Source organism: Solanum dulcamara, chromosome 1 (assembly GCF_947179165.1).
Source record: "Solanum dulcamara chromosome 1, daSolDulc1.2, whole genome shotgun sequence".
Classification (NCBI taxonomy): Eukaryota; Viridiplantae; Streptophyta; class Magnoliopsida; order Solanales; family Solanaceae; genus Solanum; species Solanum dulcamara.
Window position 1 is genome coordinate 25,414,333 of NC_077237.1, and position 20,553 is coordinate 25,434,885.

Genomic DNA, 20,553 nt, shown 5'->3' on the forward strand with positions numbered 1-20,553 from the left:
TTCCCCCTCCTTTTTTGTCTTTTTGGAGGGGAGAGTTCTCTGTTCTATTCTTAATATGTGTGGGAGAGAAGATAAATGTTAAGCTGTAAGAGAGTGCTTTAAAGAATTGATCACGATAACATGAGAGCATTTCATATAGCCTTAGATTTTGGAAAATCTTTCTGTTGAAGTCCTTTGCAGGAATTGCTTGCCTGTTAGTATTCGTAGAACTTTATTTATGTTCTTTTAAAAGGTAAATCTAGGATACCCTTTTTGAAGTGCTTTTAGGATTCCTTTTGAACTCCTAAAATGATTTCTTGGAAGCTCTCACAATCACTCCATCGGTATTTGAATCACTAATTATCCGTTTTTCCTGGACTGAGGAAACACTGTTTGGTTTAGCTTGCATCTCGTAGTACAAGACACAAAATGATTAGTCTTTTTTTTTTAAACAGATAACATAAAATGATTAGTCTTTTGTTGGTTTTGCGTAGTGTATTTTTCAGTAGAAAATATCTCTTAGCTTTTATGTCTGCTCTTCTCTGAATAGTATTGCAAGTAGTCTCAACTCTTTGGGAGCCGTATGAGGTTCATATCTCAAGCGTCATAGTCCAATTTATAGATTTCCCTTGCTTGTAGTCCACAGTGAAATTTCTCATTTTTTGATAATCAATAAATTACCGATGGTCAACTGTTCACGGTTCAAAACCGGTGGTAATGGTCCCGCTGCTGTACCCTTTTCCACCTGATTATTAAGCTTTTAGTCCACAGCATTTTTCGAACTCAGGAGTACACCTTACCAAAACATCATTCACAGCACTTCCGACTGAACCAAATCCCTTGGGGCATTTTAGTCTTTCTTTCATCTTCTTAGCTGCTTTATATTGTGCACGCTTTTTAGCATTAACTTTATTTTCTTGTATTTGGGCAGCTGTGCCTTCAACTGGCCCATGATGTTCTAACTTTATTCATGTTGCAGTGATGTGAGTGGAGATAGCGATAACGACGCCTCAAGTGGCTGACAAGCTTATGATTGTAAAGCACTTTTTTGCCTTCGAAGTACTTATCCTCAAGGTCAGTGAGACAAGTTAGAAGCGGAAGTTCTGCTTGAGATTTAATATTTACGGTAACCATCACATACATATAGATGCGTACGCAAATAAGGATATGAGTTTGATATCTGCCAAATTTTGACACCCGGTGGATTGGGCTTCCGATATCTTTTTGTACTTTTGTATTATTGAGATTGAATAGCCTTTTGAGGAAAGGCAGCGAGCTCACATTCATGTATAAATTTTGTAAATTTTCTCCAAATATAGGAAATCACCGTTTTTATTTACATCAAGATAGTACTCATTTTTCCTTTCTGTGATAAGTGATAACCTCTGTTCTACAAAACATGCCACTTTGATGACCAGTATAGACTAGAGACAAGACTAAGAGGGGAAGTAAATTAACAATAGTGGAAATAGTTCCTTTCACTGAAAGTCGATTCTGGGATGAAACTTTACTGTTATATCATCTTATTTGCTGGATGAGTGTATGTCATTAGAGTGCAGATACCAACTTCAGGAAAACTGTTTCCTGATGGTAATTTACATATGAAGAAATGGCAGCTTATTGACTTGCTCAAATGAGTTCATATCTCAGCATTTATCTTTTTCATCCTGAGTACTTTAAATTCACTTGAAAGTTCAATTCCCGTTTCCTCCACAATGGAGTTTTCTTCCCAAGCTGGTATATTATTGTACGTAGCCATTGCATTTTTGCAGTGGTATGCCAAACGGCTATGATATCATTTTCCTCAACATTATATTAAGAGTCATAACTATACATGTTGAGTTTAATTTATGTATCTTAATCATTTGTGCGGTTTGTAATGTTTGCAAGTGGCGTATTCCGGATTTCCCTTTTTTAATCAGTTGAGTAATATCAGTAAAAATGCTGAATCTAGTATGTTGCAAGAATTTTTATTTTCAAATCCTGATTTAATATCATTTTGTTTTGGTTACCGTATCACTCGATTGAGGTCATATAAATTATAAAACCTATAATCGATGAAATATTTGTGTGCATTATCCAATCATTGGTTGAAGCTAGCGGATGCTAACACCACCAGTAGCATTTTCTACTCTTTCCGGTGCTTTTATTTTGAAAATGATGGTCAGCCCAATTATATTGCTAATCATCCATAATGGTGGGATACAATCACCTTAGAGCTTACTATTTGGGTGTGTTAAGTATGGAAGAAAATATTTTTAATTTTTTTCAAAATTTTTGAAAAACCTTCTCTAAGAAAATAAATTTCTAAACAATGAGGAAATTGACTTTCCTAGTGTAGGTAAAATAAGTTTTATCATTTACTGACAATAGTGTCATAAGAAATACAAGTGAAGCAAGAGATAATACAATCAGTAATATTGCGTAGATGGGAAATTTATTACTGTTAAACAATGATGAGAAGGAACTGACAATGGAAAAGGATCAAGAAGTGAGGAAGGTTTCAAAAAACATGGGTGTAGGAGTTGAGGAAGTTAATAAGGTACTAGCAGCATCAGCACAGGTACAAGAGGAAAGGAATATAACACATCGGGAGAAACATGAAACTGGTCATAAGGATGTGGATCTTGATGAGGATGATCTCAGTGTGAATATTCGGAATGAGGCTGTTGTTGGGGAATTGTCACCAAGACTAATTGATAAGGTCAAGTCACCAGGGAAACAGAAGAAGAAACAGAACAAAGAAAATTCAGTATTATACCAATAGTAGGTGTGATGCAACAAATCAACCCAATGATAAACATAATACAGAGAAGAAATGATTACCAAGGATGAGGTACTTGTTCCTCGGAAGCACAGGTCGAAATTGGCTGAGGAGTCATTGCCTAGTGGATCCAAAATCGTTGCTAGGAGCATGTCCTGATGAAGCCGACCAACCCTTGGAAGAAGGGAGAGGTGCCGACGGGGCTGATTCTATCACAATGTCTCCACAATGGATGAATGTTCTAAGGAGAATCAACCGACCAATGATACACTCAAAATACACCTTGAGTTTTGATGTACATGGCCGTATGCAATAATAGTAATTCAACTAGATTGAGGTCGAATCACACGAAGAATATGGGAGAACTTCTTAAGTATACGTATCGACATGGCTGCTCAACTTATTGCCAGTTTTTAATCTGTAATAGTTGTAGTGAAAATTGTAACTATTCTAATAAATAGTAAGTAAATATGATTGTAAAACTTATAAGATTAAAACACAAAGATTGTGTCCTCACAATAGACTTTTTGTTCGTCGGTAATCATTCCACTACATGTACTTTGGGTTATAGATAAGCATCTAGTCTCATACATTACTACTCAGTCTCTTCCCAGTTCATAACTAGATTATCTCCATATGATACTTACACAACTATATGAGTTATTGACACTAAGACCCACCAAATATGCCAAGTAGATTCAATTATATCTAATCTAAATTTATCAAACAAAGGTTAATGCCTCGAGTTCATGAAAATCTTCTTTTATCAAATTCCAACCTGCTCTTCAGAGTTTGTAGATTAAAATATTATGACGTAGGTTAATGATTTGGGGTGTATTTATGCACCCAAGCGCAATATTTTATTCATGTTTTAGCTACGTTTCGAGGATAAATTCATGCATTTTAAGTATAATTGCTGTGGTGAGCCAATATATGTGATTAGAGTTGTTTCAAGCTAAAATATAGCGAGAATCGACCCAAAGGAGTTAAGTAACCCAAAGTAAAGCGTCCTAGATATAAATGAAGTCAATACAATGCTGACAGATGAGTCCGCGATGCAGGGCAAACATCCCGTGTTAGTCCCTCTCCACACTAATTGTGAAACTTTAGAGGATGTGAAAAGTGACCTATCTCTACGATGAGCCAGGTGGCGCGAGGCCTAAGCCCTTCGATTGGTCCAGCGGCGCGACCCTCAAGCCTCGCGTTGGAGGTCGCACAGCGGACTAAGCATTCTGCGGAGTTAGTTTTACAAGTCAAGGCCGAGTTCAACTAGGATTGGTGGTTTTTTTTTTATCAATATAAATAGAACATATCAACAACTTTTCTAGGGTTGTTGCTCAGTGTTTCGAATTGTTACAAAGGGTTCTTTGGTTATTATTGAGAAGACATTGTTAGAATTCACTTTACTACTTACCTAGCTATTACTTTAGCACGAACGACAAAGATTTTTGTAAGTACTGAGATTACTTCAAGATTTATATTGTTTCTCTTCATTGCAATGTTCTTTTGGAAATAAACTGTAAGTATTACTATACCATCAAAATGAATACACCTACAGAACACTTAGTTGCTAAACCACGTTTAAGGAGGGGTGCCTAGCTAGCCTGAGCCTAAAAAGAAACTAGTTACAGATTCTATTTATATATCCTTCACATTGTCTAGCACATTTAGATATTCTATACATGTTAATTCTCTCCTTAACTACTAGTATTTTTTTCACGACCCAAGCTAGACCCTAAACGTGACATAGTGATTAGAATCCTGGGAGAACCTAATTAAGCCTCTTAGCATAACATAACACGACTTAGGAATAACATGATGAGTAAATGTAAATGCGGAAAGTAAGTCTCAAAACATAAAAATCTCGATAATGGAGAATCTAAACATAACATCTGAAAAAAGGAGAAATCATATTAGTCTAGTCTGACAAGCCTCTGTTGCCCTAACTCACCCAAAACATAAGAACGTGAAAGAAGTTTGAAAATAGAAGCCGGCGTAGGTGGTTGTGGCTAGAATCACAAGGATTCACCAAAGTAAGCAATACCAATTGGAACCTGCACTAGCCACGGAATGGGCAAGAGCATCGTGACCTATATTATGACACAATATAGGCAAAAGAGTATGTCTCAGTACTATAGAATGTACTGCGTATGGAGAATATGCAATGCATGATGTAAATCACAATAATACAATGACCTAATTAAACATAGTTAAAACCTTTCAAACATCATTTGAATCATAGGACATGGTCAATGCAAACTCGTAAAGAATTCATCAAGTAACATAGCATAGAGAAGTCATAAAAACTTTGTGAGAGATACCGTTAACCAACATAAACCATGAGAGAGATATCATGGAGTCTAGTGTCTTCCCCACACCGAAAAGATATTGTCTCATTTGCCAAGGTAAGGACCATTTACATGAGCTATATGTGGATCCACTAGCTTAAGCTTAGGCTATCCATTTAGGACGTCCTACAGTGGCACATAGTTATGGGATCTAGGTGATTGATTGCTCCTAGTTTACTTGGTACTAAGTAACTCTCAATAAAAATATCAATCACAATCAAAGAATAGTCATGGAAAACTGGTAATAAACTTATATTACCAAATTCATCATAGATACTTTGGAAATTATAAGAATAGCTCCTTAAATCATATCATGAACCTCGACCCAATCAAGCCATTAGAGATACTTAGCTAAAAGCATCTAGATCATGAAAAAAATTTCGTATAAAATCACACTTAACTTAATGTGGCTAAATCATGGGAAAACCTTAATGATGAGATTTATTTTTTTGGAAAACACTTTCTTTAACTCAACCTAAGTCGGATCATTGTCTTGTTTTGCCTTCACATCCGACACGAGAGATGATTTCAAGCTATTTTGCACAATAACACCTCCATCCCCGGAATCAACCAAGTGAACACCCAACCGAGCTAGTCTATGCACATGCAAACTAACTCCTTCTTCTCATCCTCAATGTGGGTAACACTATTCATGGATAATTTACTAAGAGCATCAACAACTACATTTTCCTTTCTCAGGTGGTAAAGAACACTCATGTCATAATCTTTCAACAACTCAAGCTATCTCCTTTGTTGAAGGTTCCAATCCTTTTTCTTGAACACATATTGCAAACTCTTATGATCGGTGAATACATCAACATGGCCAGCATAGAGATAATGTCTCCATATTTTCAAGGAAAACACAACCGCCGCCAACTCCAAGTCATGGGTCAGATAGTTCTTTTCATGCACCTTAAGTTTCCTAGAAGCATAGGATATCACCTTACCATTTTACGCCAAAACACAATAAGTTAATTTTTGAGGCATCACAATACATAAAAAAACCATTGGATCCTTCTGGTAAAGTCAAAACTAGAGTTAAAGTAAGTAGATCTTTCAACTCTTCAAAACTCTTCTCATATGCTTCGGACCAATAAAATTTTAGTTAACGTAGTCAAAGGAAAAGAAATAGAAGAAAATCCTTCCACAAATCATTTATAATAACCTACTAAACCCAAGAAACTTCGAATATCTGAAGGAGAAAGAGGTCTGGGCAAATTCTTAACTGCCTTGGTCTTCTTAGGATCAACTTGAATACCATCACTGGAGACAATATGGCCAAGGAATGCAACTGGCCTAAGCCAAAACTTACACTTGCTAAACTTAGCAAATAATTAACGATCCTTGACATCTTGTAAGACAATCCTCAAATGAGTGGAGTGCTCATCCTCACTCTGAGAATAGATCAAAATATCATCGATGACACAATGACGAATATATTCAAGTATTGCTTAAACACCCTGTTTATCAAATCCATAAAAGTTGTAGGAGAATTTGTTAGTCCAAAAGACATAACCAAAAATCCTAAGAGGCCATACCGAGTTCTAAAAGTCGTCTTTGGAATGTCACATGCTCTCACACAAAGCTGATGATAATCCGAGCGAAGATTAATCTTTGAAAAATAACTTGCACCTTGGAGTTGATCAAACAAGTCATCAATCCTTAGGATGTGATACTTATTCTTGATCGTGACCTTGTTAACTGTCGGTAGTCAATACACATGCAAATAGAACCATCTTTCTTCCGAACAAAAAGAATTGGAGCACCTCATGGAGAGATGCTCGATCTAATGAGACCCTTATCCAACAAGTCCTTTAACTGATCCTTTAACTCAAGTTCCACCAAAGCTATCCTATAAGGAGAAATAGAGATAGGCTGGTATTTGGAAGAAGATCAATACCGAAGTCTATTTTTCTTTGGAAGGAATACCCGAAAGATCATTGAGAAACATTTTTGGAAACTCATTAATAATAGAAACTGACTCAAAAGTAGGGGTTTCAGAATTTGTATCCCTAACCCGTACTAGATGATAGATACAACATTTAGAAATTATTTTCCAAGCTTTAAGGTACGAGATGACTTGACCCTTAACCACAAAATTACTTACCCTTCCATTCTATGACTGAGTCATTAGAAAACTGAAACTTAACCACTCGAGTTTTACAATCAATAGAGGCATAACAAGAATGAAGCCAATGCATACCAAGAATAACATGAAAATCAGTCATAACTAACTCCACAAGATCAACTAAGGTGACTTTATGAAAAAGCTTAGACTAGGAAATTTCGATAGACCCATTTAGCTAAAACTAAATCACCAACTGGAGTATAAACTGAGAGCTCTAACAAGATTTCAGAAGTGACTTCAAATTTTATAGCAAGATAAAGAGTCACAAAATAAAGATTTGCACCCAAATCTAACAAAGCATAAACACCAAATTGAAAGACTTGTAACATACTAGTGACCACATCGGCAGAATCCTCTAAATCCTGCGGAATTTGAAGAGCATAAAACTGATCTAGCATTGACCACCACCAGAACCTAATGAAGCACCCTATTAAGCCAGACGACCTGAAGCAATAATCTAAATCTGAGGTCGACCACCTCCACCTCTACTAGAAATCGAAGGACAATCTTTCACCTGATGACCCATCTTGCCACATCCATAACATGCACTAGAACTCACAAAGCACTCTCCTCGATGATTTCTCCCACATGTCCTATATGCGGAGACAGTCTTCCTCAAGAGTCTTCTTCTTCCTCAAGCAATTCAAAGAAAAAATCAAGGTCAAGTCTCCAAGTCAAGTGCAAATTAGGGCTTCTAAGATCTAAGGTATGTGGGAATTCATCCATGGGTCCTTTCACCCATGGAGTCCCAAGGTTCTTCTCAAATTCTCTTATAAATTCTTCTTCTAAAAGCCCTAGCCTCATGAATTTGTATTGAGTCTTCTTAATTATGATCTATCTTATTATTATTGATTAAATTATGCATAATTTGATAATTCATAATTTCAAGTTGAATTTTTATGACCCGTGTTATATGTTATTTCAATTATGTTTTCAAGGAACTATGATCATGAATTTCAAGTAATTTCAATGAAAGCTTTATGAATGACTACCAAGGTTTATGAAAGACTCATGAAAGGTTATGGATGATGTTTGAAGCAAGAAATTTTAGTGTGAAAGGTAATTCTCACACAATCATGAGAGGTGAAAGGACATTCTCACCAACTCATGGATTTTTATGAATCAATCTTGGTAATGAGCTACTCCTATGATTATTTCTATGATGACGATTGATATCTTTTATTGTCTTTCCTAATGATGTTAATGACTATATTTTTATGAAATTCCATTGGGATAATGACTAAGCACTGAGAGGACTTTAAGATGGGGTTTGATCCGGTAGCCATAGGAGCTACCCAAGTAAATTCTAGTAGCAAACTTTAGTCCCTAACTACGTTGTCCGCATAGGTTTATGATGATAATATGGCCTAGCTAGTGGATCCATATATAGATCATGATTGTGATGTTCTCACAGAGTCTACCTTGACAAAGTAGTCTTTCCCTTCTCAATGTGGGAGTTACATCGAATTCCGTGTTATAGCTCGCATGGTCTTATATGTCGATTAAAGGTCCTATCCCACATCAAGATATATGAAAAGGTATAAAGTTCTCATGATGATGTTTTGATGCATTGACCATGTGATTATGATATCTTAAAGTTTTCAAGGTTTTACTCATATTTTAAGATATTGGTCAAGCATCTCATGATTCATATGGATTATGTCCTTTGTTCATGCATTATTCTTACATACTTAGTGCATTCCATGTACTAACGCATACTTTTTACCTATATTATATCATATTGTAGGGTCAGGCGATAGTTGTGCACCTCCCACTCATGGCTAGAGTTGAGCTTTACTTTCTCATAGTTGGTGAGTATTTATGCTTCGAGGACATGAATTTTATCTCTTATTGTCCTTATGATGCTAATAGTTGTCATGGGTGAGTTTGGATCTTGTCTTATGTCCCCATCTAATTTAATAGAGGCATATTGGATTTCATGGACTCTATGTTGTCTTTTCATTTTGAGTTTGTGATTTGTTTCTCTTTTATTGAGACTTTTCATGTTGAGACCCCTTATTTTCGCATTTATGTCTTAGCTTATTGCTTTACTTACCTTATGTATGCTCATGAATGATATGCTAAGAGGCTTGGTTGGGGTCACTCTTGTCGCACCTAGGGCCTAGTTTGGATCGTGACAATAAAAGTTATCATTCTAATGGTTTCAACGTTGTAAACTTGTCTGTATTCTAAACTTGCTTCACAAAAAAAGTTAAGATTTATAAAGAGAATCATTAACATAGATTTTGGGCTACTAGCTCTTATCTAATAGCTTGATATAGAAATATGAAATTTAACCTGAGACTTATGATGATAATCACATTAGTACACACCTAAGTGTCGGAAGGACTTAGGGTGAAATTCTTCTAATTGGATCGAGAAAATTAGAAGACATAATTCGTCAATTTTGTACAGTGAACGCACCTGAATGGATTGAATAGTGAATTATCTGTTTGAATTTCAATATCTAGGAAACCAAAACTCTAGTTCGTCTTTAATTATTGAATACAACATCTGTAGCATAAATTGATTTAAACAATATTCACATAAATGCCCCATATGAAATAGTAATCATTAAATCTAATTATTATAATAAAATTATTATTACTCACCACGCTCTCTGTGGAATTTGACACAAACCTAGTTGAGTTATATATTTGACAATAACAACTTGATGCATATATGAAAGGTGAATTTGGGCGACATTAGTTAATTTGCAATCACTAAGCTTTTTAATTAAGAACGAAAACAATTTTTGATATCTTATAACCCATATAACATGAAATCATATGAAAACCTTATGAACTTTACAATCTCATTGGGTTTACAATCTCAATAGAAGATTTAGCTACTTATATTGATAATGAAATAGCAATAATATAAATAGAATAAATGCATTAAAGTACTATGAATGTTGAAAGCTTAAACAATGTTTAACACTTTATTCAAGAATCAGAAAATCATAACTTGAATGACAAGAACTACAACTACACTAAATCTAAGAAACATTATCGAATCTTTGCAATAAAAGCCTAACATGTATATTTATAATGGTCCAAGATGTTAGAATCCTAAAATAATAAGGTAAGTCCGCCAATAAGCTTTGTGATGCACATCACGAACGTTAAATGTTTTACGGTCTGTGGGATATGCCTTGCGTCGTCGTCGCTTGCCTTTAAGGTTTTATTGAAAATTCTTTATAGAATACTTCTGCAAGCGTGAACTCACTTTTGTGAATGTGAACTCCGTTCTGCCTTTTCTCTATTAGAATCTCCGATTGATTCGGCAACCAAATCTAATATGCAATGATTCGGATGCTTAATTCTCTAATGACTCCTTGAAGGAATATTTTTTTGATATTATTATTCTAATTTCGTCTTCAATTTTACTTTGATGTCAGGTATTCCCTCATACTAAACAACCACGTGTTAGTGTACCTTTGTCATACATGTGTGTTATGTCATATAAAAATTAACAAGAAAATTGTAAGTTCTAAAATTATAATTATATATTTAAAAATTATGTAAAATGATTATAAATCAAAGTTATTCATAATTTAAAAGCTATATAAAAAAAATCAAAGAAGTATTATTTATTATCACACTTTCATAAAATCATAATACAAAAATTATTTACTTTGTTACATGAATATCAGTGAAAATGATGGATATCAAATCACCATTGAGAACATTAGAATGTGTATCATCAATTTCATGACGTTTATCGATTACTCATTCAGTGTGTAGATCAACATATGTCCCCTTCCAATACATTGTTCAAACATATATCAAAAGTACATTAAATACGTTACAGTACAAAGCTAAACATTGATATAACGCAATCAAGTCTTTAAATTCAAATTTTTAGATTGTCCCCAAGCAACAACTCTCATTATCCAATTCAATTACCTGCCTATTATTTTTTATGTACATACATGGCACGAATAACAAAAGTTTCATCCTCAAATTCAATATAAAACATAAAAAAAATAATTAATTTTAAATTTACCATTATAAATAAATCTAATCGAACGATTGTCCAAAGTTTGTAGGGCTCTTTCATTATCCGAAGTCTTCTTTATTTCAAGACAAGATGAAAGCCATCAAAAATAGAAAATTAGTTAGAAAAATCATATTATATATCTTGTCACATTTTTGACGAAAAATACGCACTAAAAACTGAAAAAGAGAAAATAAAAAGAATAATGATATAATAATGCAATGGTTTAAAAAAAATTAAAGAGAGTACAAAAATTCATGTCGAAAGAAAGGTGACCACTTTAAGGTCTTATATTATGACTCTACAAATGTGGCTTGTTCTACTAACAATTTTAGTTTGCGAAATATTTCTCAGTCTCTATCCGATCTTGTCCTTCTCTTAGAAATTTTATTAACATTATAATATAAATAATTAAGGGTATATCTAATTTTATTTTTTAAAGTGAAGATATAATCATATATATATATACACAAAGGACAACCTTTATCCTGGTGATGTGGCGCCACCACAAGCAAGGCATTCCTTTTTAGTCAAATTTATTATATATTCTCTCAAATACCCTTCTCATCCGCCACAGAAACGTCATACTCAAACGTCGCTCCAACCTCCTCAACCCTAAACTGCCGCTTCTCTTCGTTGCTTTTACACTTATTGTGGCTCTTCAGAAATGTTGTTCCTTTTGACAACGGACGCCATCGTCTTACAAATTTAACCACCGACTATTATATTTCTCCAAACTACTTCCCGTTCTCACCGCTAATCCCTGTTTTTCAACAACTTTCATTCACAGTCTGCCTTGAAAAGATGTGTCTTTTACCTAATGTCTATTTTCTTTATTTTTAAAAAAATTCATTAGTTGTTACATAATTGTTTCGTCGCCTGTTTTCCTTCCACCCCACTTCTGCCTTTCAATCTCTCTGCGAAGGAGAAAATTGAGGAAATCAATTTTCCTAATTTATATTAGTCATTTATCAGCACCGACTAATTGATGTTTCTTTGCTGGGTTGCTAACTTCTGACCAACAGTTTTTTTAAATATTTATACAAGGTTAGTATTTTTCATGCAAGAACTGAGTGGCTACACGCTGGGATGAAGATAATGTATGTTGGAGGGTGAAGAAGAGATAATTAATGTGGAATGCAATCGGTTATGATTCTCTTTTTTTATTTTTAGGTTCTCTTTCATGCTTGGTTGGTCTTGTATGCTCTTTATGTTATACTATTTTAATTTTTTGTATGTTTTGTCGCTTTTAAATAACAAATATTGAGTTTCAATTAAGCTTGAACCGGCCCTTCCAGTATTCTTCTATACTAAATCTTTCAATTTTTTCGTTCTTGCCTTTGGAGGATTCATTCATCATTAGGCAGGAAAAAAAGTAGTTCTCACATACAAAAGTTTTAGGCACTTTCACTCCTTCATTTGTTCTAAGAAATGTTGGAATTTCATCCCAAAATGTCAATCCTATCAACATTACCTCTGGTTTGCTCACAGAAAAAGAGAAGCTCTCAGATGAAGAAACTAAAGCAAAGCAAAAGAGATACCTGTCAAGTAATATAAATGGGATCAGCTGAAGCATTTTTTTATATAGCTTCTAGAGTGTATAGTAGATGAAATTCCAGCTGATAGAATTCTTTTTAGGAAAAGCTTTGTTTTTTCATTCTTTTTAGGAAAAGCTTTGCTTCTCTCATGTATAAATAGGTGTACAAAGTAATTAAAAGAACACAGAAAATTTCTCATCTCTGTCTTCAGATTTTTCATGGTATCAAGAGTAGGTTAGATAAAAATTGCTCATCTGCTTTTTATTCTCTTTTTGCTTTCTCCATGGCTATAGAGGAAGAAACCTCTACAGTTAAAGGTGTTGGATCTCTTTCTATATATCCCAGCCACCTTTATTTTCTGCATTCCTCAAATCATCCTGGGATGAACTTGGTCAATACCAGTTTTGATGGCACAGGGTATGGAGGTTGGCGTAGGTCAGTCCTCATTGCCCTTTCGGCCAAAAATAAAATAGCCTTCATTGACGGGACTTGCGTTGCACCTGCTTCAGATTCTCTAGATTTTAAATTTTGGAGTAGGTGTAATGACATGGTTTTGTCATGGCTTCTTAATTCTCTCTCAAAAGAGATTTCTGCTAGTGTCATATACTCCATTACTGTAAGGAACCTCTAGACAGACCTAGAAGATAGGTTTGGACAACCAAATGGAGCAAAACTTTACCACCTACAAAAAGAACCGAATGATTTAGTTCAGGGTAAAGTGATATAGCTGGTTATTTTACAAAAATAAAGAGAATATGGGATGAACTAGACACTCTAAATGAAAATATGAGGTGTGGTTGTAATTGCAACTGTGGTGGAAAAGATAAACTCACTAAGTCTTTGCAAGATGAGAGACTTATTCACTTTCTTATGGGTTTAAATGAAGCTTATGCCTCTGCTAGGGGAAACATCCTCATGATCACTCCTTTGTCTAGTGTCAATATGGCTTATTCTCTGCTAATTCAGGATGAGAAACAAAGGGAAGTTTATGTGATCCATCAGTACCCTGGAGAATCTTCCTTTGCTGTTGTAAATCAAACTGTTCAAATAGCTGGAAACTATGATTACAAAGGAAAAGGAAAAACTGATGGAAGAAAGAACACTCTGATCTGCTCACACTGCAGGAAACTTGGACATACTATAGACAAGTGTTACAGAATCATGGGATTTCCTGCAGATTTCAAATTCACTAGATCAAAGAAGATATATGGAACAAGCCAAGGAGAAGCATACAGTAATGCAGTCCTAGTAGAGGAAAATCACCATAGCGATAGTAAAGGAAACAATCAACAATTCTCACAGGAACAGTTCAGTCAGATTATTCATCTTCTCCAACAGGTCAAAGTTGGACAATCAGGACCTTCAATCTCAAAAGCAGAAGCTGCTGTCAATAATGTAGTGTGTTCTGGTATAACTAATTCTATTCATAACCTCCTCTCTTGTTTTACTCATATAAAGTTCAATTCCTGAATAATAGACTCAGGAGCTACTCAACATATGGCTTTTGATGTTTCTATTTTTTCTGATCTCACTCCTTTCCCTAAACCTCTAACTGTTAATCTACCAAATTCTCACAAGGTAACAGTAACACACAAAGGGACTGTAAGAGTTTTACCTAATCTAGTGCTAAAAAATGTTCTCTTTGTTCTAGATTTCAATTATAATCTCCTTTCTGTCACAAGAGTTTGCACTCAGTATAATTGTCATCTAATTTTTTCTTCCGCTGCTTGTTTCTTGCAGGCCCCTTCAATGAAGAGGCCTCAGGTTCTTGGTAATTGTCATGATGGGCTCTATCTCCTCAAATCTCCTTCATGTAAGTCTAAGAGGGATCAAGGTTGGTGCCTTAGTACTCTAGTTTCAGTTTTTAGTCAGAATATTGCTTTCTCTATTTCTTCAAATTCTGTAATAGATAGGAATGATGTAACTTTGTGGCACAAGAGATTGGGTCACTTACCGTATTCATCAATGAAAAAAATTTAGTTTATTTCCTCTAATTTACAATCTCATTCTACTCTTCCTTGTAATATTTTTCCCTTGGCAAGACAAAGTAAATTACCTTTTCTTTCAAGTTCAACTAAGTCAAAGTCCATATTTGATTTAGTTCACATTGACATTTGGGGACCTTACAAAACTCCTACCTATAATGGTTTTAAGTATTTTTAACCATTGTAGATGATTTTAGTAGAGGTACTTGGACTTATTTTCTATCTAACAAGAGTAATGCCTTCTTTGCTCTTAAATCTTTTCTTCATATGGTAGAAAGGCAATTTAATACCAAAGTTAAAGTCGTTAGATCTGATAATGCTTTAGAATTGGGAACTAGTCTTCTAACCTCTGATTTCTTCAAAACTCAAGGAATCCTACACCAAACTTCTTGTGTAAAAACACCCCAACAGAATGGGATAGTAGAAAGAAAACATAGGCATCTTCTTGAAATATGTAGAGCCCTTATGCATCAGTCCAAAGTTCCTATTATCTTTTGGGGAGATTGCGTCCTTACTGCTACAAGCTTGATCAACAGATTCCCTTCCAGTGTCTTGCATTTTAAAACCCCATATGAAGTTCTTCTTAAAATGAAACCTTCTCATACTTTTTAAGGACTTTTGGGTGTTTATGTTTTGTTTCCACATTATCAGCTCACAGGAATAAATTAGAACCTAGAGCTATTAAAGCTATCTTTCTTGGATATCCTATGGGAAAAAAAGGATACAAAGTCATGGATCTTCACACTAGAAAAATCATTTTTTCTAGAAATGTCATCTTTCATGAATCTATCTTCCCTTTCTCTACTCCTATCCCCCCTCTTTCTATTTATCCTCAAGATCAGGATTACATCAATTCTGATTTTTTACATTCTGATTGTTTTTTTGATCATAATGTTTGGACAGATGAATGTCCATCTCCTCAAACATCAGAACAATTTTCTACTCCATCTTCAAACACAATGGATCCTCACTCTCCTATCACTTCTTCTGCTCATATTCCTCATACTCCTTTACTCACACCTACTATTACTACCACTATAGTTCCTGCTACCAGATCTGGAAGAGTAATTACAAAGCCTTTTTATCTTAGTGATTATGTGTGTAATGCAATATGCTTCACACAACTCACTTCTTCTTGTTTTATTCCACCTGTTCAGCCATCTATTCTACCTTTTTCAGCCCTTTCTATTTCTAATCAGAACTTGTTAAACTCCATCTCCTCTGTCACAGACCCAACCAGTTATGCCCAGGCCTCACTACATATTGGCTGGCAGCAGGAGATGCTGACTGAATTTGAAGCTTTGATATCTAATCAGACTTGGGAAGTTATGGAACTCCCAACAGGTCACAAGGCATTACCATGCAAATGGGTATACAAAGTTAAACATAAATCTGATGGGAGTATTGAGAGACTCAAAGCTAGACTTATGATTCGAGGGGATACTCAAAGGGAGGGAATTGACTATAATGAAACTTTTTCTCCCGTTGTTAAAATAACTACTATCAGATCCCTTTTTGCTGTTGTAGTAAAGAGAAATTGGAAAATTCTTCAGTTGGATGTAAACAACGCTTTTTTCCATGGAGAATTGTTAGAAGAAGTCTACATAAAGTTTCCTCCATGGATGCAACCCTCTTCTCCTAATCAAGTTTGCAAACTGAAAAAATATATTTACGGTTTGAAACAAGCATCCAGACAATGGTATTCCAGACTAACAGCTGCGCTCAATTTTAAAGGGTATGTTTCTTCTTTAAATGATTACTCTTTATTTTATAAAAAAGAGAGGGATCTCATATCAATTGTGGCTGTGTATGTTGATGATATTCTAATAACGGGTAACAATCCTAGTGAGTTGAATGATCTCAAATAGTTTTTAGATAATGAATTCAAGGTCAAAGATTTGGGGGCAGTTCACTATTTTCTAGGGATGGAAGTCATCAGAGAAAAACAGGGGATCATCCTGAGTCAAAAGAAATTTACTTTGGAACTATTGAGTGAATTTGACTCACAAACTTCATCTACTGCAAATTCCCCTTTGGATCCTACCATCAAGCTGAATTCGGATGAGGGTGATTTGCTTTTCGAACTAACTGTTTATCGATGATTGTTAGGAAAATTGAATTTCCTAACTCACACTCGTCCTGATCTCTCTTTCACGGTGCAACATCTTAGTCAATTTATGCAGCAGCCACGATTGCCTTATTTTTTGGCTACTTTGCAAGTTATTAGGTATCTTAGACTAGCTTCAGCACAGGGTCTATTCTTTTCCACCAATCCTTCTCTTGAACTATTGGCTTATTGTGACTCCGATTGGGGGTCTTGCCCGGATACTCGTCGTTCTATCAGTGGATACTATATTATCCTTGGTGGGTCTCTGATTAGCTGGAAATCAAAGAAACAATCATCAATATCATTATCATCCATTGAGGCAGAATATCGTTCTATGCGTCGGGTTGTTGGAGAACTAACCTGGCTTGTTTGTTTGCTTGATGATCTATCCGCTCCACCGTCTCTTCCAGTTCCGGTGCACTCAGATAGCCAATCAGCTCTTCACATTGCAAAAAATCCTGTTTTTCATGAGCAGACTAAGCATGTTGAGTTGGACTGTCACTTTGTGCGCCAACAATACCTGTTCAGTCTTATTTCACTGTGTTTTGTTCCTTCTTCTTCCCACTTGGCAGATATTTTCACTAAGCCCTTATCCGGACCTTCTCATCACTCTGTTATGGGCAAGCTGGGTGTCGTCGGACTCCCCTCAACCTTGAGGGGAAGGGGGTGTTGGAATTTCATCCCAAAATATCAATCCTATCAACATTACCTCTGGTTTGCTCACAGAAAAAGAGAAGCTCTCAGATGAAGAAACTAAAGCAAAGCAAAAGAGATACCTGTCAAGTAATATAAATGGGATCAGTTGAAGCATTTTTTTATTTAGCTTCTAGAGTGTATAGTAGATGGAATTCCAGCTGGTAGAATTCTTTTTAGGAAAGCTTTGTTTTTCATTGTTTTTAGGAAAAGCTTTGCTTCTCTCATGTATAAATAGGTGTACAAAGTAATTAAAAGAACACAGAAAATTTCTCATCTCTGTCTTCAGATTTTTCAAGAAACGCAAAGACAACAAAATAGATTAACAAAAAATAGAAGCTATATTTATTTGAAAATTCTTACTTTTGAAAAATATTATTTTCCCTGATTAGTTTCTATCACTTTTATTGTAGTATTATGGCCGATAATGCAATACCAGTTTGCAAGTTCACACTCCATAGATTTATTGTAAGCCACCTTTTCCTGGTGTCTTTGAACTTTATGCTTGCTTTCTATTTTGTTTTATATACAATTTTGCAATACTGATGTCAAATAGATCAGTGATATGCAAAATCATGCATCAACTATATATGAAGGTTTTTTTTTACGAATGGATGAGATATAAGCACAAGTCCACTCATTAAACTATTTACCTGTTTTCTCTTTTTAGGACTTGACTGGTGATGAAAATGTAAAATACTTTTCATTTGTTGCAAGTAACTCGTGGATATAATTATCAACTAAGAATATAATTATTGTCCATATTTTATTTAATATAAATAATGCATAAATTTTGGTTAGTTATACCATGTTAATAATGTAGCTCTAGATTTCGATCGATATAAATTTAGATATGCCAAGATAATTTTTTTTAGTAATGCGTTCATTTGAATAGAAGAATTTTGGAAGGGAGGACTTTGAGAAATGGGTTTCTTTTTTTTGAGTCAGAGGAAAAATCGACCTCCTATTAATTTGACTAGTAAAAATAGACATTATATTAAGGTCACTAAAGGAGAAACATAAGTAAATCTTGCCCAATGTGCAAAATAGATTAATCTTTTACTTTATTCTATTATATAGTATTTGTTGAAATCAAACTTATACCTCAAAGTGAAATTCAAAATCGGACGAGGATGTTACATGAAAAGTTTTACTTTTCTTTTTAATTTTTTTTTATTAAGAAAGTATTAAATATTCACTGATGCTGTCTTTTGTGCCTCCGTGAAGCGCGGGCTATTTTATTAATTAAATAATAATTGAAGAAAAATAGTAAAAAGATGATATTATCTAAAGAAAAGGAGTTGTTCAATTATTTTACGATACACTTACACAAATTCCTCATTATACTCCATATATTTAGAATTATCTTAATTAATTTAGAATTTATATCGTAGACAATGTTAAAGATAATAATTAAATATAATAAAGATAAAGGAAATCTCGGATGCCCCTTCCAAAGTTATATTTATTCTTTCACATTTTACCTTCTTTCTTATTCTGAGTTCTACTGGTATCAGATCCAATTTCTTTTTCATGTTATATAAGAACATACCAAAAATCATATACTCCTATCTTGGCATCATCTTTCACAAGAATTTTCTTTACAAATATTGATGGAGTTTTTTAAATTTATCGAATTCTCATGAATTTGCCTACAATTGTTCGTTGACACTCTTATGTCATGACTCTGTAATAATCAAACACGTAGAAAAATTATCATTGGCATCTCATCATGGGTGATGTATCGAGCTCTAACACGTGTTACAATGCAATTTTACAATAGCATGGTTAACTTTCTATTGTCCTTAAGCAAAAAAACAAACAAAACTTTCTATTATTTCCTTCCAAATGGAGGATCCATAGTCTCATTTAGACATTAGGGATGATACCAACCGTCATATCCATGAGAAGGCATGTGAGCATCAATTGCTCAAAAAAAGGCTATGTTAGTTAACGTTGAGAAGTAACGACATTTTGGACTATGTGTTTTTTAACAAATATTGAATTGCTTTTCCAATTTGTATCAAGGTTTTTTTTTCTCAGGGTGGAGGTGAGATTACGAATTTATGGGGATACGAAGAAAATTATGGTGTGACTGATATTTTTTCAAAGGAAGCATTCATGAGAATTGTAAATTAATTGTGTTAATCTACTCATATTTATCAATTGATCTTTTATTGATAATTCTATGAGAGCTGATTCTTGATGACTACGACCCTGTGTGGCATTGATGTTGGGAGGCTAAATGCATTTATTTTGAGAAAAAATTATTTTTTAAAAAAATCAAGGTGTTTAACCAATTAATAAAATTGTTTTTATGTGGGAGACAAGATGCGGAAAATGCGACTGAGATGGTTTGGGCATGTGAAGAGGAGAGACACAGATGCCCCAGTGCAGAGGTGTGAGAGGTTAGGCATGGATGGTTTCAAAAGAGGTAGGGGTAGGACAAAGAAATATTGGGGAGAAGTGATTAGACAGGACATGGCGCAATTACAACTTATCGAGGATATGACCTTAGATAGGAGGGTGTGGAGGACCCACATTAGGGTAGAAGGCTAGTTCAGAGTCTCGTTATTCTTCTTTATTAGTAGGCGTATTGGCGCACTATAATTCCCTATGGTCTGATGTCTATTATTATTTATTACTTTCATTACTTTCTGTACTTTGACTGCTCTATCTTATCTGGGTTGCTTTCGTTACTTACTTTTCTATATCGCTTTGAACTTCTCATTCTTATCTGACTTCTTTTTATTATTATTTTACTGAGCCAAGGTTTTTTTTGGAAAAAGCCGTCCTACCTTGGTAGAAATCAGGTCTGCGTACACTTTACCCTCTCCAGATCCCACGTTGTGGAATTTCACTGGGTCGTTGTTGTTTTTATGTGGAAGCAGAAGTAGTGTTTCTATTCTTGGGAAAAAGGTAAAAGTTTCCATTTCTTAAAGAAAAGCAAAAGTAGAAAATCATTTATTTCAAGACCAAAATATCCCTACCATATATACATTTTTATATATC

At 34.6% G+C, this 20,553-nt stretch overlaps 1 protein-coding gene across 1 annotated transcript in view; it reads left to right on the forward strand.

Annotated features, from left to right (window-relative positions):
* The window catches only part of LOC129903278 (protein ILITYHIA), a 40,917-nt gene extending 39,459 nt beyond the window's left edge, over positions 1 to 1,458 (forward strand). The window contains exon 59 of the mRNA XM_055978790.1: positions 959 to 1,458. Coding sequence (XP_055834765.1) covers positions 959 to 1,001 — 43 coding nt within the window. The 3' untranslated portion in view covers positions 1,002 to 1,458. The remainder of the gene's footprint in view (positions 1 to 958) is intronic.
* The last annotated feature ends 19,095 nt before the right edge of the window (positions 1,459 to 20,553 follow it).